The 17,836-nt window shown below is 39.5% G+C and overlaps 1 protein-coding gene across 1 annotated transcript in view; it reads right to left on the reverse strand.

Annotated features, from left to right (window-relative positions):
- The window catches only part of ppm1h (protein phosphatase, Mg2+/Mn2+ dependent, 1H), a 71,221-nt gene that overhangs the window by 37,462 nt on the left and 15,923 nt on the right, over window positions 1-17,836 (reverse strand). The window contains exon 2 of the mRNA XM_088923607.1: window positions 3,504-3,669. Within this exon, the coding sequence (XP_088779733.1) occupies window positions 3,504-3,669 (166 nt within the window). The remainder of the gene's footprint in view (window positions 1-3,503; window positions 3,670-17,836) is intronic.

The following is a 17,836-nucleotide window of genomic DNA, read 5'->3' on the forward strand; positions in this document are numbered from 1 at the left end:
GTAGTTTTGAAATAGGTTTTGTTACGTGATCAGTACTGAAACACGAGCACTTCAGAGTGCAGTTTATAATCCATACAATTATGGCAACACATATTCAACCTTTTGTGTTGCCATAATTGTTTTATTTAAGACACAACGTGTTATTTGAGCACAATATATGGCATATGTGGTATTGCAATATTTTTAAACCAACACAAAATGTACATATATTAAGATGTGCAGCTTGTTTGTCACACACCTTTAGTCTAACAAGTCCTTGCCGCCTGCCTTCTTAACATAAAGGAGCTATGAATTCTATAGAGGCAGAATATTTAGTAAACCTCACAATAAACACCTCTTCCATTCATTTTTCTTGTACTTCCCTGTGATGCCTGCGATTTAGGATTTTGACTCAAGAAAATAGGTTTTCAAAGAGTTTCCTACAGCTGACATTCATCCAGTTGGTGTTTTTCCCCCTACACTTTCAAATTAGTTTTGCTTCAGAGAAACACAAACTATTGAAACACATAAGGGAATGCTTTGTTTTGTTTTTTTACTGAGAAGTCAAATAAATAAAAATAACAGAAAAAACCTGAAACATAAAACTGAACTGTCAGCAACTGTCGGGCAGGCCGATATCGACATTGAAAAGCATCTGAACCCACCATCAGCACTGCAGAAAATCAATGAATAGCTGAAGTGCTCTTGATTCTGCAAACATCAACAATCCCCAACACTCACTTGACTCACAGATCTGCAGCCTTTAAAAAATTAAAAGACCTTTAAATTATTTTTTCTCTGGAATTAAATGCAGTGAAAGTGAAATTTGGAGAAATTCCTCAGACTGAAACACGATACAGTACCAATCTATTGTAGATCTGCTTCTCCTTGTCTACACGATTGATCTAGACTCTGGAAATGTCTGTTAACTTCTCAAATATGCAGAATACTTAAAAAAAATGGAGCTAAACATACCGTAACCGTTGCATGAGGTGCCAGGAGGTGCACAGTCTTTTATTATGTCCTGACATTCTTGAATTTCCCTTGACTCTTGTTTTACATTTGTTAATCGGGTATGTTGGGATCATCTGTGAAACTGATTAGTTTTCAAACTATACCAGATGATTTAAGAAAAGCAGTGGTCCTAAGGCAAATTCGTGTGGCAGACCACTAATTAATCAGCCCAATTTCAACATTCACCCCTTATTTGCATTCTGTTTTCGATTCACTAACATGTCTTCCTGTTTATACACATTTTTGTTGTTGCCTGTTCAAGGAATTCTAACTTAAGATGATTTTCTATATCTAGATATGGTGAAGCACATCTGCAGACAGACTACATTGATTTTTATTTTGACATAATGTATATCAAATTAGCACACATCGATAATAAATATGTCCTTACATTGGGTGGCACGGTGATGCAGTGGCTGGCATTGCTTCTTTGCATTGGTGGTGGCCTGGATTCAAATACTGTGGTGCTGTCTGTGTGGAGTTTGTATGTTCTCCCTGTGTTCACGTGGGTTTCCTCCACCAGTTCAGAAACATACGGTATTGGCAGGTGAATTGGCTTCTGAGAAAACTGGCCCTAGTGTGAGTATGTGTCTGTGTCTGCGTGCGTCCTGTGATGGACTGGCATCCCATCCAGGGTGTACCCTGCCCTGCACCTGTTGCTTGCTGGGATAGACTCTGTGACCCTGTATTGGATAAAGAGGTTAGAAAAAATGTATGGTTGGATGTCATTAAGTTATCAGGGCCTCTATGTTATTTGAAGATAACTGGGGTTTCTTGGAAGGCTCTATAGCTAATAAGAGATGTACTTTTCCGAGCATCAATAATGACAGATTTCTACTATTAAAGATTAGTTCGGTGTTTTGAAAACTCCAGTATTGTCTAGAAATGCATTCAGGATTTATTGTTCTGACACTTTGATATCAAAACCAGAGAATCTTCACCTGACAGTCAGGAAAGGACAACATGTTGGTGCACCTGATGTTTCTGTAAATTTAGTAGAGCCCTCTAGACAAATAAATAAGTTAAATTATTCAGCACCCCACACCCCTATATATACAGCATAGGCGTAAGCACTGTTGTTTACCTGCAGCTCTGTTCCGAGCACCACATTTAGATGGCGACAAGAAAGATAAGTACTGCAAGTTTTTTATTGCGCAGAATGTAACAGAAGCCATGCTACAGGTATAATGTGGAAAAAAATAAAAACAGATTAGATGTGGCCATATTAGAATCCATCGTCAACCCCCCCCGCCAAGTCACTGTCGTGGTTAGCACCCGAAAAGATTACCACATGAAGACACATGAAGAAAGGCGCAGTATGTGGTAACATCACACCATGACATGAATGATTGTTATGTTGGGGGCAGCACTGCATAATGAAGCTTAAAATTACTGGCATCAGAGCAGAGCTGGTAAACTAAATCTGGCACTCCAACTGCAGTAGATGTGTATGGTTGGTTTCACTGCTCTATTTTTGTGAGTACAGAATAAGGGATTTGTGGGAATGTGGGTGACTCACTGTAAAAGTCAGTGCCGCACTGATTCCAATGTTTGTTTATAAAAACGCATACATTCTGATATTTTCTGTAGTGGGAGGCCTCCACCACAGAGAGAACACAGGTATACAAAACATCTTTAAAAATAAACTGTTATTTTTATGATGTGGCCTAGTTAGTGCGTAGCATTTTCCTGTCTTTTGCCTGTTTTTATTTTCAGGTGTTTGCCATTTCACAAATATTTATTAGAATGGAACTAATGTCCAGTAGTCTACTCTCATACAGGTGAAAGGCAGAAATGTAACGTATCGGATACAAATGGCATCCTTAGATTTATGTAATGGCATCCCTAAACTCACTTGAAATCCTTTGCCTTCAAAACTGTGCACAAAAAAACATAAACAGATTTTCTGTGTTTCCTTTTTGTATGAGCTAACCTGCTGGCAAATAGATAACTCTAAGCAGAGTTCTGCTACAGTACCTTACTCGTTAAGCAAAGTCAAGTCCCCAGATGTCCAAAAGTGGAAAACTGGGAGCCCTGCTGTTGTATTCATGGCTTAAATGCACAAGCTGGGACTTCTGCAACAGAAGTCTCATCAAACCAACAGAACAAACTGCAGAAGTTAGTGCTCAGAACTCTTCCACATGGGTGTATGCCCAAGGTCTCTGCAGGACGGTCCCAAAATGTTAACATTAGAGATCACTAAAGAGGGAAGGAATTAAATCTCTAGCTCCTAGAATACAGCATAAGGTTTCATGCCTTTATACATCTGTGATAAGATGAAGATACACCACAGAAATTCCAAGATCATGTAAATGGCAAAGTAGAAACATCAGGTAGAACCACCAGGGTTCTAGTAAAGTAATCATGTAATCAGGGCCCCAGCACTGCGAGCCGGCAATGCCAACCACTGTACAGTCACGTCATCCACAGCCTTTAACAAAACTGCACAGTAACAGACAAAAAAAGATGTAATGGAGATTCCACAGGTATGGCACTGGTGATGGACTCACTGTGTTCTCCTTCAGCTGCAAGCCCTCTCCGTTTGGCAGCGATGACCTTCTCTTTAATGTGGAGGTTTTATTTGGACTGGACAGGACCCCCGGCTTCTTTTTAACAACGACAACTTCACAGCAGGCCTGGTCTTCATTCAGCGTGCTCTTCCCTGCATTGATGACCCTGGAGAAAAAAAAACATAAAGAAAAACCTCAGCACTCAAATATGTATTCTAATGCCATTCAACCCATTACTTGGAAAGTGACATGACAAGAAACGACACCAAAAAATAAGTCTCCTTTCGAGATAAAGCAAGAGAGCGAATGCATGCTCCTCGAATGCCAACTGCAGTCCCAGTTTCTCAGCCTGGTTATCAAATCTTGGTAACAAAATACATTCATTGATGTTCTAGGCAAATTTTACTCATTTAGAATTAAGCACAAAATCGTGAACTATGTGAAAGTACTGTAAGTCGCCATGTTGTCACATAGCCCTGGTCTCTCCACGGGGGAGAGCAAGAGTTCCCATGAATTGTGACATGAAGCGGCCCTTCCTGCTCACTAGTCACTGCAATGAGTAATATAATAATCAGTGAATAATTACAGTTTGTGCAGCAGTTATTTCACTGCAGAAATGTTCCAATGTGATCTGCGTGCAGAGTTAACAAGTAGTATTTTTCGGCAAAACGTCTCAAAATCGAAAGCAATATTTCTATTGGATTAAAAGGAATGTATTCACAAGCCTGCTTGTTTATAATGTAACAGGGCAACTTCTCACTGGAAGTTGTGTTGCCTCGTTCTGAATCACAGAACATGGCGCTGAGCATAACTGGAAATCTCCTCTATTTCATGAAGTTAATTATTTTATAAGATATTGTGTACATTAGACTTTTATTGTGGTTTGAAATGCACTCAATCAATGCTGACTCTTTTTAACCCCAAAATATAAAAATAGCATTGCAGTTCCCCTTTATTAACTTTAAGTGTAACTTTAATTATACCTTAATTGAAGAATGACTTGATTTATTTTTTTAAAACTCTTCCAAGGATTTATGGACCACTAACTCAGCACTTCCACAAGCAAATACTGCACATGAATATCCACATAAAACGTAATGCACTGTCATTGTGCCTAACAACAGTATTCTGAATGACTTCAGTTCATAATTGAATTCCTTTAAAAATGTAAGAAATTAAATTTACTTGTAGTAAGTAAGGAAAAATGTTTCCTCTTGAGGGGAAGTCCAAAATGAATGATACAAAGAGGGCCTATTCATGTACACTGGCATTATCGTTAATTACAGAGCAATGAAGTCAAACTACCCACTTGCAGTAACTAGGAAACATTTTTACAGAGCTCCAGCAAGGGCAGTGACTTCATACCAAGGAAAATATGAAATATGGGGCAGATAGCTTATTGTTGCAGTGTACTGTAACCCATTCACCACCTTAAAATGAAATATGTAAATTAAAAGACAGCAGCAATGAAGTCCCATTGGGGTGTACAAGCAAACCACCTACAGGTTTTTAAATAGAAATCCACATAAAGCAATTATCAAAAATGTTATTTTAATTCCTTGACTGAAAAGTACTGAAAGCTGTCGCCCACAGAGAGGGTCCAAATTATTCTCTGTTCTATTACTGTAGTAGCCTCAGGACTGAGAAGCATAGGGAATTAAAACCCAGATTGCTGAAAGCAATGGCAGAGGAATTATTCCTCGTGCCATGATTTTCATCTTCAAAACTTTGTTAGAATTTGTGCACATTAAGTTAAATGAGCTTTTTCCTTAGCAAATGCTGTTGCACATACAGCATTCAGGTGTTCCGAGCCCTAAGATAATTTACTGTACTCCTACAATCACCGGAAAGTCACTCTGTAGATTGTTCTCATCTTGCAGTGATTTGGTCAGTAGAGCAACAACAGTCATTAAAACGCTCTAAACGTATGCATATGGCTGAGCGGTGGCTTAGTGGCTGAAAGGAGAATGGTGTTCAAATTAATGGCCATCATGGACAATGTCTCCCATCCCCTCTATGACATGCTTGTGAGAATGAAGAGCATGTTCAGCAATAGGTTGATCCAACCACGGTGCGACAGGGAGCACTACTGGAGGTCATTCTTGCCTTCTGCCATAAGACTCTACAACTCATCCACTGTGTGTCTGTGCATGGGCAACACTGACCTGTTTTTGGACTAAACATGAATTCTTGTTTTTGTGCAATACATGCTAGGGATTTTTGCAATATATTTATAATGTGCAATATATTTTTTGTGTACTATACATTCTGGTTTGTTTTGTATCTTCTGTACTGGGAGCAATTCTGTATACTCCATTTTTACTGCACTTCTCACTGACTGTACTTACTATATAGTATTGTTTATTATTGTATCATTTCGTTACACTGTGCTGTATTGACTGTGCCAGGCTGCAATTTCCCTCACAGGATTAATAAAGTATCTATCTATATACAGTCTATGTGTCAGTGTCTTTGAATATTGGTGAATACTGGTATGCAGCCTCACAAGCTGTGCAAATAAAATTGCACTCTGAAGCTTAGATGACAATCTTCCACACTGCCTGGGGGAAATAGCGCCCTTTTCAGACCCACAACCTTTCTGCAATGCAGACGATAAAGCACAAGCTCTAGTAATACAATTGAATCACAGCACAGAGATGGAAAAACTATGCCAAGCTGCCTCAGGGAAATAAATCATAAATAAAGACAACTAAAGCTTTAAGCATGAAGCAGATGAACACACAGCTAAACCAGAATGCTAAAAAGAAGGTTAAGACATGCAGGGATCCCATAAAATTTCACAGCAAACTCAAACGCATCCTTAATCATTCTCAGAAGATCCCTCCACTGACACAGGTGTTACCAGCTTAAACCTAGCAGACAAACAGCAAAAGTGGAGATCAAGATTCTGTCCATGTTTTTCTGTACTGTGATACAGTAAGTGTGATGCAGTATGAAATAACCATCTGGTATAAGGACTCTTTCTTTGCAACAAAAAGCTAAGATGTCCAGGCTCTTGACTATGTTTTCTAGGCTAGTGGGGTAGCCCCCTCTGAGCCCCTATGAGCAGGGCGCTTTACATTTTCAAACTGAAGAGCATGTTGGGGCTAGTTTTTAGCGTCTTCTCCAAGGTCCTGCATGAAGAATATCAACTCACAAACATTCTCTTCAATGTAGACTTAACAAAATGAAGATTTCTTTTAACCCACACTCAATCAAACAACTCAATCAATAATCACGCTCACAGTAAATGAGTAGTGGTTTATGGGAAAGTGCTAATAGAGGATTATGGGCCAAAGTGATTACATGGGCTTAGTGGGGTGAGTAAATTTACAGGGTTCTGATATAGTTGGTTGTATACTATATATAGTATAGTTGAGTATATAGGGTGTGAAATTAATATGGGTATTAATATTAATATGGGTAGATGTGTGGGTTATGTATTAAGAGGTTTACTTGTACTGTCTGTATGTTTCTGTGTATGTAAAACATACTGTAGCTGTTTGCCGCAAGACACATTTCTGAGAAATCAGAAAACTATCATATCCTAACAGACCTTTACCCAGATTAAGTTCAACTATCTTTCCAGTGGCTCATTTGTTTTTCGTCTTTCCTAGTGACCAAACACTGTAAAAGACTTTTCAATGTGAAATGAAAGACAAGGCCGAAGAATAAAAACAAAATATGCAACAGGCCAAGTCTTTGGGTGTTGGGAAGGACCACACAAGAGAGAGAGTTACTAAGAAAGAGTTGCTGAGTGTGAGGACCCTGCTTCAACAAGTCTGAAGATGCAAACTGAAAATGAGCAAAGGAAAATGTCAACATTTGTGGCATAAAAATTAAAGATTTAAGAATTAATTTAATTTAATTTAAGAATTAAAATAAATCCTGCCATTTTAGGGAGTAGTTGCAAGCCCTAAAGTCTGTTCAGCGCTGTCGCAATTTCATCCTTTCCCTTAATGTGTTGGCAAAATACTAAATTCTGCACCTGATTGAAGTAAAATGATCTATTTAACTTCTAGCAAAGCAAAATATTGCAAAAGTCTGTGTACTCCTGGAACTTTCCTGCAAGCTAAATCTTAAATTTCTCCAACAGCTTATTTTTGAGCCACAGACCTTTGTATTCTGAACTGAGTATCAAGGTCACATTTCTATGCCACACTGTGAATGATCTGCTTAAATGCAGACAGGGTGAATATGAGCATGAATTATTCTTCACCGGATCTCTTTATAAAGCTGTAGCACTCCATTTCAGGTAGTTCATTGGACAGTATTTAAAAGTGTGCAGCATCATCTTAAACACAAATAATATATATTGCGATTTTGAAGCCAAGTTATTTATCTCTGCCTGCTACGTAAGTAATACCATTTTGTTGCTGATGGGGTCAAAAAGCTCCTGCAATGCATTTCAGTCACACAGCTACAGACATAGAAGTAATGTGATTTCTCACGACAAACGATAAGACAATAATCCCTTCGAGTGATATTATAACTTAATGTTTTTTAGATTTTCTTCACTGAAGAATCATAATCACTATCATACATTACCCAAAATAACACAGCTGAAAGGCAAGATCTCCACAGTTATAATTAGATGAGCCTTTTTTTTTGCTACAGTACAATCCGTATGGAGGGGATTCTGTTTCCAAAAATAAGCACATAAGCGTAAAAACCGGTTATTACAGACAGGAGGACCGTTTGGCTCTTTTTTGAAAAGACTGCTGCTGTTTTGGTCTCAGCAAATGGATGACAGGACAGCTTGTTCCATACTCCCACAGGCCTTTGTGTAAAGATGTGTCCCCTGCTTTCAGTTTAAAATGCACTTCCACACAGTTTATACTTGTGTCCTCTGGACTGCGATGCTCTGTTTATCATGAAGGTCATGAATTTTTTGGAGCAAAATTAAATCAGTTATCTTCATAGTCGTCTAACACTATGACGCACTGTATCAACATAAAGAGCTACAGTATGTTGTTTTCCTAGGTAGTTTCTATTTGCTCAATGTTTTTTTAATGTTTGTAGTTCATGTTTCTTCTACATGTAGCACTCTGCATGTCTAGACTGTAGTCTATTTTGTCAAAGTCCTTTTATTTGCAGCTTTTGTTTGCTAATCCTATTTTAGTATAAACTGCAAACTTGACTCGCCTTCTGTTACTGATATACATAAGGAAGAGCTGTGATCCTAACACGGGGACGTTTACCCTAATTTGAGAATTTACCACTTATCTGTGTCTTGTCTGTTTTCTATCCATTAGCAAGTTATTAATCCAAATACATATATTATCCTAGACGCCTACAGCTATCTAGAATAGAATATCCATATAGAATGAATCTTCAATGTGGAACATCATCAAAAGAATTAATTAAAACAGTTAATATCTCATATTATTTATGGTACTCCATATCTATCATTGCCGTTGTTTCTCCAAAACACTAACAAGGTAGTTTAGTAAGGCCTACAGTACTTTTTAAGAATCCTGCTGCCATTCAGATAGTCCTCTACTAAAAATTAACATTTATGATTTCGTGGTCCATATCTGTGGTGCTTTTTCTAGATGGGCACTACATGAAGCACTTTTCCAGTCAATGGTTGCTAGCCCTATCTTAATTGACTGCTGGGAGAGTTTCGCTAATGACATATGGATAACATCTCTTGTGCTCTTAAGAAGAATTGGCAGAAAATCACTGGGCCTTGTAGATGTTTCTTAAATTTTAGTATCTGGAATACTCCTGCTTCTTCTAAGATTCTGTTACGTAATTCAAAACATTATTTTCTTAGCCTAGGGCACACTACTGACATCTTACTTAGTAAACACCTCAGTGAAATCTTAAAAGGACCTTAGCCACCTCTCTTTTATCATCTAGTTTCTTTTCTCTCTCTTGCCCATTCAAATACCTAAAAACAGGAGAATGATTACAAACAATGGTTACATTTGGCCCCTCTAGGCTGGCAGTAGTTAAATAATCCAAGGATCTCATCTAGACTTCAACCACATGGCTGGGTAGTTTGTTCTATATTAGCAACTGAAGGACTTACATATTTTTTCACAAAGAAAACCGCAGACCTTAAAGGTTTCACTGCTCCGTGGCAACCCGCAGAAATCCTGGCCAATTCAAGATCATTCCAATATCAAAAGTGCTTGGCCCACTGTCACAGCTAGAATACATAGCCAGACCCAAACCTGCTGTCTAGGAGAGAACTACCAGTTATTGAGCCTTTTCACTAGGAATAACAACACCCAAGAATTAAGTGTACTGAGACGATTATGGAGTGTTTAGTCACAATTAGACTTAACCCTCTATGGCTGAGGGCTGACCTCCTGTCCAGGGGACGAGGAGGCTGGGACCCCCCTGTGGACAGAGGAGTGACCAAGGGGCAGCTGCAGAGGTGGAGATGGAGTAGTGGGGTGCAAAAAGACTATGTGAGGGAGAAAAGGGGTTCACGTAGAGTGTTTATAGTGTTTTAGCAGTGATGGGAAATTACTGACAGCTGAGTCTGATTGAACTCCCGAAAGTCTGTTATAAACTCCATTCAAAAAGATATTAACAGAAGTTTTTCTACACAGGACTTTCCTAATTAAGCTCTCCCTGTGCAGAACCCAATATGCAAGCTCTAATCTTACAAGTACAAGCAAAAATGCAGTTATTCTTGTGTTTGTGAGCCTTGTTAAATAAAAGAGCCAGTTACTTTTATTTTACTAAGTGCAAAACATTTTTTATCATTTTCAAGTAACAACAAGAAATTTTATAATTTTATCATGTACAAATATCTTTAAGCTGGGGGAAAAAAACAAGGAAAATGCACAGCTTTTATTTAGTCACTTGAGAATTGTGTTAAATCAAACAGATAAATCGATAGCTGATAATTTTACCTACCAAATTGTCTCTAATAAACTATACTCTTGGTTATTAACCGTACTAATGTAACAGAAGTAAGAAGTGTTCACAGTACTATTTCCTTTACCTTTGTAGCTGCCTTGCAATGAATAATGAACAGTGGCTCTGTTCTGCACCATTCACAGTGAAGGTTTCTATGCGACACTGCAAAAGGTGAGGCTTAACCACACCATCCTCCCTTTTGTAATGTCCCTATTTTACACAATGTCAGGCCTTTAGTGCCTGCTGGGAACTCCACAGCAACTGGAGAAGCTACAACAAGTGCAAGCTTAAAGATACCTGGGAAGTCAATGATGTTTGTGGCAGGGCAGCGAGGGTGCCGTATGAACTTAAGCATCACTGAAAGCAGCTACAGTATGTATCTTGCATTGTGATCAATTGAAAATGATTTACAATTTTAAGTGCTGCACCCAGCAGAATTTTCTAAATTGGCCTTTTTGCTTTACAGCCCCTAGTGAACAGCAAAGGATAGGATCAACAGCTGATAGTAGATGGAACAGCGATATACTCTTCTAAGCAACACGAGTTGCAGGGCTGGCTCTGTCAGGCCAGTAGTTTAGAGATTTCTACTTTTCCCTACAGATGTGTGATCATGAGATAAGCTTCATACAGTAGCTACATAGCATCAATAAAGGGTACTTTAGATCAGGCTGATGTTAGTTTACTTAAAAAATCCTCTGGTTACTAAAAAGGACCTACATGTGTGTAAAGGTTGTAAAAACTACAGAACATGTCCTGATGACTGGATTAGGCTCTTCATCCAAAACAAATCCATTCAGTTTTAGCATTCCCCTGAGTTTACAAAAATTCTATGCCCACTTCCTAGAATTGCCTAGAATGCGTGAATTGTTCTGATTGTCCTGAGATCACCCCCAGGTGTTTCAGGTTAAGTTCCTTTTTTAGAGAGACAAAAGTGTTACATCTCCCGCACACTGACGCCAGACTGCTGATTCACAAGTTTAAATCAGCCTGCAAAAAAAAAAGGCTTAGGTTTTGCTCTGAAAACTATTGTTTGATCGCAAACGTCAACAGTTGCTGTGCTGGATGTCCTGGAAACGACAGAAGAATTGCTTTTTTTCACAACACTGTAAACAATTTCAATAAGCTGTAGCAGAGAAGTCTACTACAGGTACGGAAAAAAGTGTTCGGTGGGGGGAGGGCTTGAATGCAATGACAGCCGGCAGGTCTAGATAATGCGTTTTTTGTTTCTTTCTACTGACTGTGCAGCTGAAATCGTTTTAAGGAAGTGAATCAATCAATAATGGAAAATGTGCCAAGAACAGCGCACGGCTGCGAGTCAGCAGTCTCAAAATGCATTTTCAAAATATTCTGCGCACCTTTCTAAATTGTACAAGCCCTGGAGTGTTCTATAAATAGGAAAGGTGTATATATATATAAGGGACATCACCATCTTCCATTTAAAAAAAAAAGAATATTAGAACATTTTTTGTATTCCTGAACTTGCTCCGGCAAAGTTTTCGCGAGCTTGGCCTATTCTCCTACACTGGCTATGTCCCTGACCTCTACAAACGATATATTGATGACTGCGTCGGTGCCGCCACATGCTCCAACGATCAGCTTGAGTTCTTCCTGCACCATTTCACCAACTTCCACCCGTCCCTCAAATATACGATTAACATATCTTCCACTACTCTTCCGTTTCTAGACATCCACTTGTCTATCAACTACCCCCGACTGTCCACTTCAGTTTATTACAAACCCACGGATTCACACAGCTACCTCCTGTACAGCTCATTTCACCCCAACCACACTAAAAACTCTCTTCCTTTTTCACAGTTCCTTAGGTTACGACGATTATGCAGCGACGACATCGACTTCGAGAACCAAGCCCTCGAAATGTACTCATTTTTCATCAACAGAGGATACCCCAGCAGTGTGATTGACAGGGCCCTTGCCCGAGCCAAAAACACCCCCCGGACCATCAACCCGATCAGGAACTCCCGCCGTAACAACCGCATTCCTTTGGTGCTTCCTTACCACCCTAACACACTTCCTATCCCCAGGACCATTAACCACAACTTTTCCATCCTACAGGATGATCCCTCCATTGGGGCCCTCTTTTCTGATCGCCCTATCATCTCATATCGCCGACCACCTAATCTGCGTAACCTCCTTGTTCACAGCTCCCTTGACCGCCCTCAACAACCATCCACACCAGGCACTTTCCCTTGCAACAGAGCTCGCTGTATCACCTGCAAATACACAGCCACCACCACACTCATTCAAGGCCCCTCAGGACAATTCCGGATCACCCAGACAGCATCTTGTACCTCCAGCAACCTTATTTACTGTATCTCTTGCAGTAAATGCCCAGCCATCTACATTGGAGAAACAGGAAGGAGACTCGGAGACCGTTTCAGAGAACACGTCAGGGCTGTAAAGATTAAAGATCTCTCCAAGCCCATTGTTTCTCATTTCACCTCTGACGGCCACGACCACTCTAATCTCTCCGTCTGTGTTCTCAAAGACGGTTTTCCGAACTCATACATCAGAAAGACCACCGAAACTAAAATTATTCTGCAGCTAGGATCACACCTTCTCCCTTCCCTTAACGACAGACTACTGTTCTTTTAAATTTTCTCCATTCATTGGAAGTTTCATTTCACACCTCTCTGCACCCATTCTGATATTCACACCTCTTGATTGGCCTCTCTTTCTGTCCCCTGCTCCCGCCTCTCACTCCTCCTCCCTCTCAACCTTTGTTCTCCCGCTACTTTACCTTTGCCTACTGCCCTGTCTCTCTCACACCTGAAGAAGGCTCCACGGCCGAAACGTTGTGTTCTCTTTCTTCTTTTTTTCAGCATGGAATAAACCTATTACTCGTTCCTTTGCAGCCTACGCATGCTGACGCAGCTACCCACCTGAACTACTATTCTCGATATGTCCGGTTTACTCTTACCAATTAGAACTCTGTGGATTCATTTTGGGAGTCATTCCTTTAAGTGAAATCGAAGGGTTTACAGTACTGTACATATGCAATTTTGCCATTATTTCCCATTAATTGTGATGCCCCACTCAAAACCACACAATTGTTAAGTCACTCTCTTGCTGTTATGCCACGATTGCTGTGCCTGTACTTAAGAACAGGACTTAAACCCCCGCAGACATCCAAAATGCTATATTCTGTATGAGTAACACATAATGATGATTAATAAACAGCTGAATACTATAATTCTCAATTTTTCTTCTGCCTCAAAGCCAAACTAATATTAATAACACAGCTGCCTTTATAGTCCTTCACCTGCTTTAACTATACTGTTGGGGCACTTTTTTCATTCTTTATTCATTTGTGCTATATTGGAAAAAAAAGGGCCGCTCTTTGGATGAGATGTACTGTACACTAAAAAAGGGGATTTTAATGACTATGGGGAGTCTCATGAGTCATTAAAAATGGTCATTAAAAATCCCAAGGTGTAACATGAAAGGGTGTTAATCCAATGTCCTGGCCAAATTTCCCCCTGGCCTTTACTAGTCATGGCCTCCTAATAATGCCCATCTCTGAACTGTCTTCATCACTCTGTTCCCCACTGATAGCTGGTGTGTGGTGAGAGTACTGCCGGACTACTACATTATCATCATTATTATTATTATTGCAAAGCTGATGCTTTCTGAGCACCTGAAGCTGGACAGAATCCATAAAAGTTACTTATTACTAAAAACTTTGCACAGTTTGGTGCGTGCAATATTTTCCAAACTCTTACTCCTCTGTCACCAAGATTATGTTTCAGCATGTCAAGGTCCGCCTTCACACCACAAAGTCATCATGCAGTAGTGAATATCCGTTGTGAATTTTTCTCAGTAAAACAACATTTTGCTGTTAACTGTGTATGTGCAAAAATGTTTGCTTCCGCAAAAGCCTTCCACTATCATCCGGATTACGACTGGATAAAACCATAAACAAGCAAGGAAAAACATTTGCACAAAATGGCAGCATTATTATTGTTCTTAAGCATTGCTGATTACTTACATTTTCTGCTCTGTTGCACTAGGCCTACTCTGTAATGAAACCAAAGTTATAAGGCATTTCAGTGTGTTTAACAGAGGATGCTGGCTACTATCCACATACTACTTCGCTTGAACAAGTGAAGACATTTCATAAACCAATCGAAAATAAACCAAAATAAAGAAATAATTGGGAACATTGGTATAAAAAAGACAGGGATTACAAGGCAAAAAAGCTCACACATTTTTCTGTGCATCCTTTGTGAATCATACTGAAGGCTCTTTCCACTGAAATTGCAAAACCAATTCGGCACATCTCACTGTTCATGGGCTTGTTCTGAGATCCGTTTAAAAATAGATTCAGCAGAAAAGACGAGATATATTTAGATAAGGCTAGTGAGATATATACTAGATAAGGCTAGGGCACATGGCCAACCACACACAGCCCTGTGTGTCACACAGTTCTACTGAATTCCCGTGAAAATTAAAAAAAATATATATTAATGCAAACTATGTCGAAAGAGATCCCTAATCTTGAAGAAAATCTCTTGCATTTACCAGAAGATACATCACATCAAGAGAGGGAATAAGTCACAGCACATCTAAGCAAAGTAACAGGTTTGGAGCCTGCTAGCCCAAAGCAAACAAAGTCTAAAAGGAAAAAACAAGTTTTTTTGGGGGGTTGGATGTCACATAGAATTGGCAGCTACAAAGGTTAAGTCAGAAATATATCTCCAGGTCCTCAAGCACAATTCTAACTATACGCACTACAGAGGAAGAAGACATAAATGAAAGGGTGATTGCAGCATCTTACAGGTGTTTGTGATCCTTTATTTGAACATTGTCATTTTCAGTGCCTAATTTGTTAAACAAGATGCTGGAGATCAATAGTGAATGATATTATTCAGCACTAAAGTGTCCATTTTAGCTTTCTGCAAAATGCTAGATGTGGATAAATGCAGCTTGGTCTAAACATATTCTACAGCCTTTTTTCAGCTCTTTTCTTTTTATATCTGGAGCACAGGAAGTTACATGGTCTCCACTCTTTAGCTAGATTAATCCCCGAACTGTTGTCTGGACCCAGGGAACCTACATTTTAACACATGCAGCAGAGATTTGTTTTCACCCATCAGCCATGGGCGCTTGGTGTGATGAACATCAAATTGTTCAGTGGTCCAAACAGTTGGAAGCATCCGAGTTTCATTTCCCAGATTCATATCCTCTCACGTGATGAATCGCCTGACACATCCCGGTCCTCTTTCTTCAACCAGAGCCCTGTCACTAGTCACGACCACATCAATAGCAGAGCTCACACCTGCCTGCTTCTGGGAAATTTCTTCACGTCTCACTTGTTTCACAAAGGTTCAGATTCATTGTTTGGGTAGTTTTACTCAATTAAGACTTGCAGATTATTTGAAATATTTGATTGCCTTTTGGCCATTGGTTGTGGGAAAGGTTTGAAAATGAAAAGGTTTGCAAATTCACAATTAAAAATGGCAAATCTAAACCAGGGGTGTCACAGTGGTTAGCACTGGTGTCTCGCAGTACTAGGGTCTTGGGTTCAGTTCCAGACCTGCGGGTGTTGTCTGTGTGGAGTTTGTATGTTCTCCCTCATGTTCACCTGGGTGTCTTCCAGGTGCTCCATTTCCTCCCACAGTCCAGAGGCATGCTGGGAGATTACGTGGCTTCTGGGAAAATGGGCACTGATGTGAGTGCATGTCTATTTGTGTCTGCCCTGTGATTGGTAAGGCGAAAGCTGCCTTGTGGCCATTGCTTGCTGGAATAGACTCCAGCTCCCCCATGACCCTGAACTGGGAGAAGGGGTTAGAAAATGGATGGGTGGATAATCTACACCAGCTGCATTTCAAGGCTTCTTTTAAATGCAGAGAAAAAAATTGGGCTTTCGGCCTATGGCTCAGATCAAGTGTTCAATTTTTCATGTCACAAGAAGGTGCCGGAGCACTGACAAGTCTAAAATCGAGAGGGGCTGAAGCTCGGCTCCAGGTTGTTGATCAAGCACACGTCATGTTCATTTGCAACACTGTCTATCCACACCCACTGGGTGAATCCACATACAGAACCTCGATTGTACAACAAGCATGTTATTGTTCTATTGACACTGGTAGTCGTGAAATAAAGAAGTGAGGAGCTGTTTGTGGCAAAAGGCATAAATGGAGAGGATTCAAAATGCTGAAGCTTGAGTAGCCTTGTTTTACAACGTCTTAAGGATATAAGAGAGAATAAATTTAAAGAAGATCATTTGGCTAATCTTGCTTATTACCGGTGCCAGTAAGCACTTTAGGATCTACTTCATGAGCCCAAAAAGTGCTAAATCTTCCTATGGAAACCCTTCACAACTGTGAATATTCTGACTTCAAGAACTTGAATTTGAAGAAGTAATCATCTCAGCAGAAATTCCTCCTCTGAAGCTATTTACATCTGCAATAAAACCTGAAGTTCAACAGCGTAATCACCACTTAGTACACCACCTTCGTAAAATCCATAGCATTGTGCTGTAGTGGTGAAATCGTGGATATTGAGTTTTGTATATATTATTTTATTCATCAGAAATGCTCACATTTCCTTCAATTTTACACGCGAATGAGCCTGAGGTTGTATGAGGCTAAAAGTCCCCTGGAACAAATAAGAGCAAAAAAAATCATGCCACGCACCTTTAGTTAAAAAGGTACTGTACAGGTAATTCATTTTTGGGGGGGGGGGGGGAAATGTTCACTGTAATAAAATTTATAAGAGCTAATGTAAATATGCAACCCAACATGCATTGCAATTCGTCTAGATTTTTCTCAAGAAGAGCTACCAGTAGCTGTCAAAGCACATGATGAATGGTTTTAACTGATGTCTTTGTAACCCATTCAATTCATGGGCTAGTCACTTCACAAACCTTCTCTAATGGTAACGAGCAGAAAGGTGCAGCCACACATCGCACTGTATTTTACTTTATTTTCACTGCCTTTTCTCTTTTAATACAGTTATACTTGATCAATTTGAGGAAAACTCTGTTTCAGTGTGCAAGATGGGCAGGTGATTCTATGAACACGTCACACTCCATCACCATACTAAGCACACTGGAGAATGAAGACTCTGTGTATTTCTTCTTTTCTTACTGTTCTAGTTTCTCTGTAAAAACCAGTCACCAGCATTGCTCTGTTGCCTTTCATTCCACACCATTCAGTAAGAAGCAAAGCATTAACCCAAGTCAATAACTATGCAAAAACAATGGTTACGCAGCACAATTTGTAAAATGGGGTGCATTTTTATATAACATTATATTTAATTTTCACATTTCATTTTTCTTTCTTTTTGTTGAATCTGAACCAAATATTCTAACCATGTTGTTAGATTTGAAGTAGAGCAGAGCAATCTCAGCAACAAGGAAATTGCTTGTTAAAAGAGTTACCTCGTTTCAGAGGAAATTCCAATTAAAATGTTTTGTAGATACTTATAAGCTATAC

This window comes from Atractosteus spatula, chromosome 8 (genome assembly GCF_055471065.1).
Source record: "Atractosteus spatula isolate fAtrSpa1 chromosome 8, fAtrSpa1.hap1, whole genome shotgun sequence".
NCBI lineage: Eukaryota > Metazoa > Chordata > Actinopteri > Semionotiformes > Lepisosteidae > Atractosteus > Atractosteus spatula.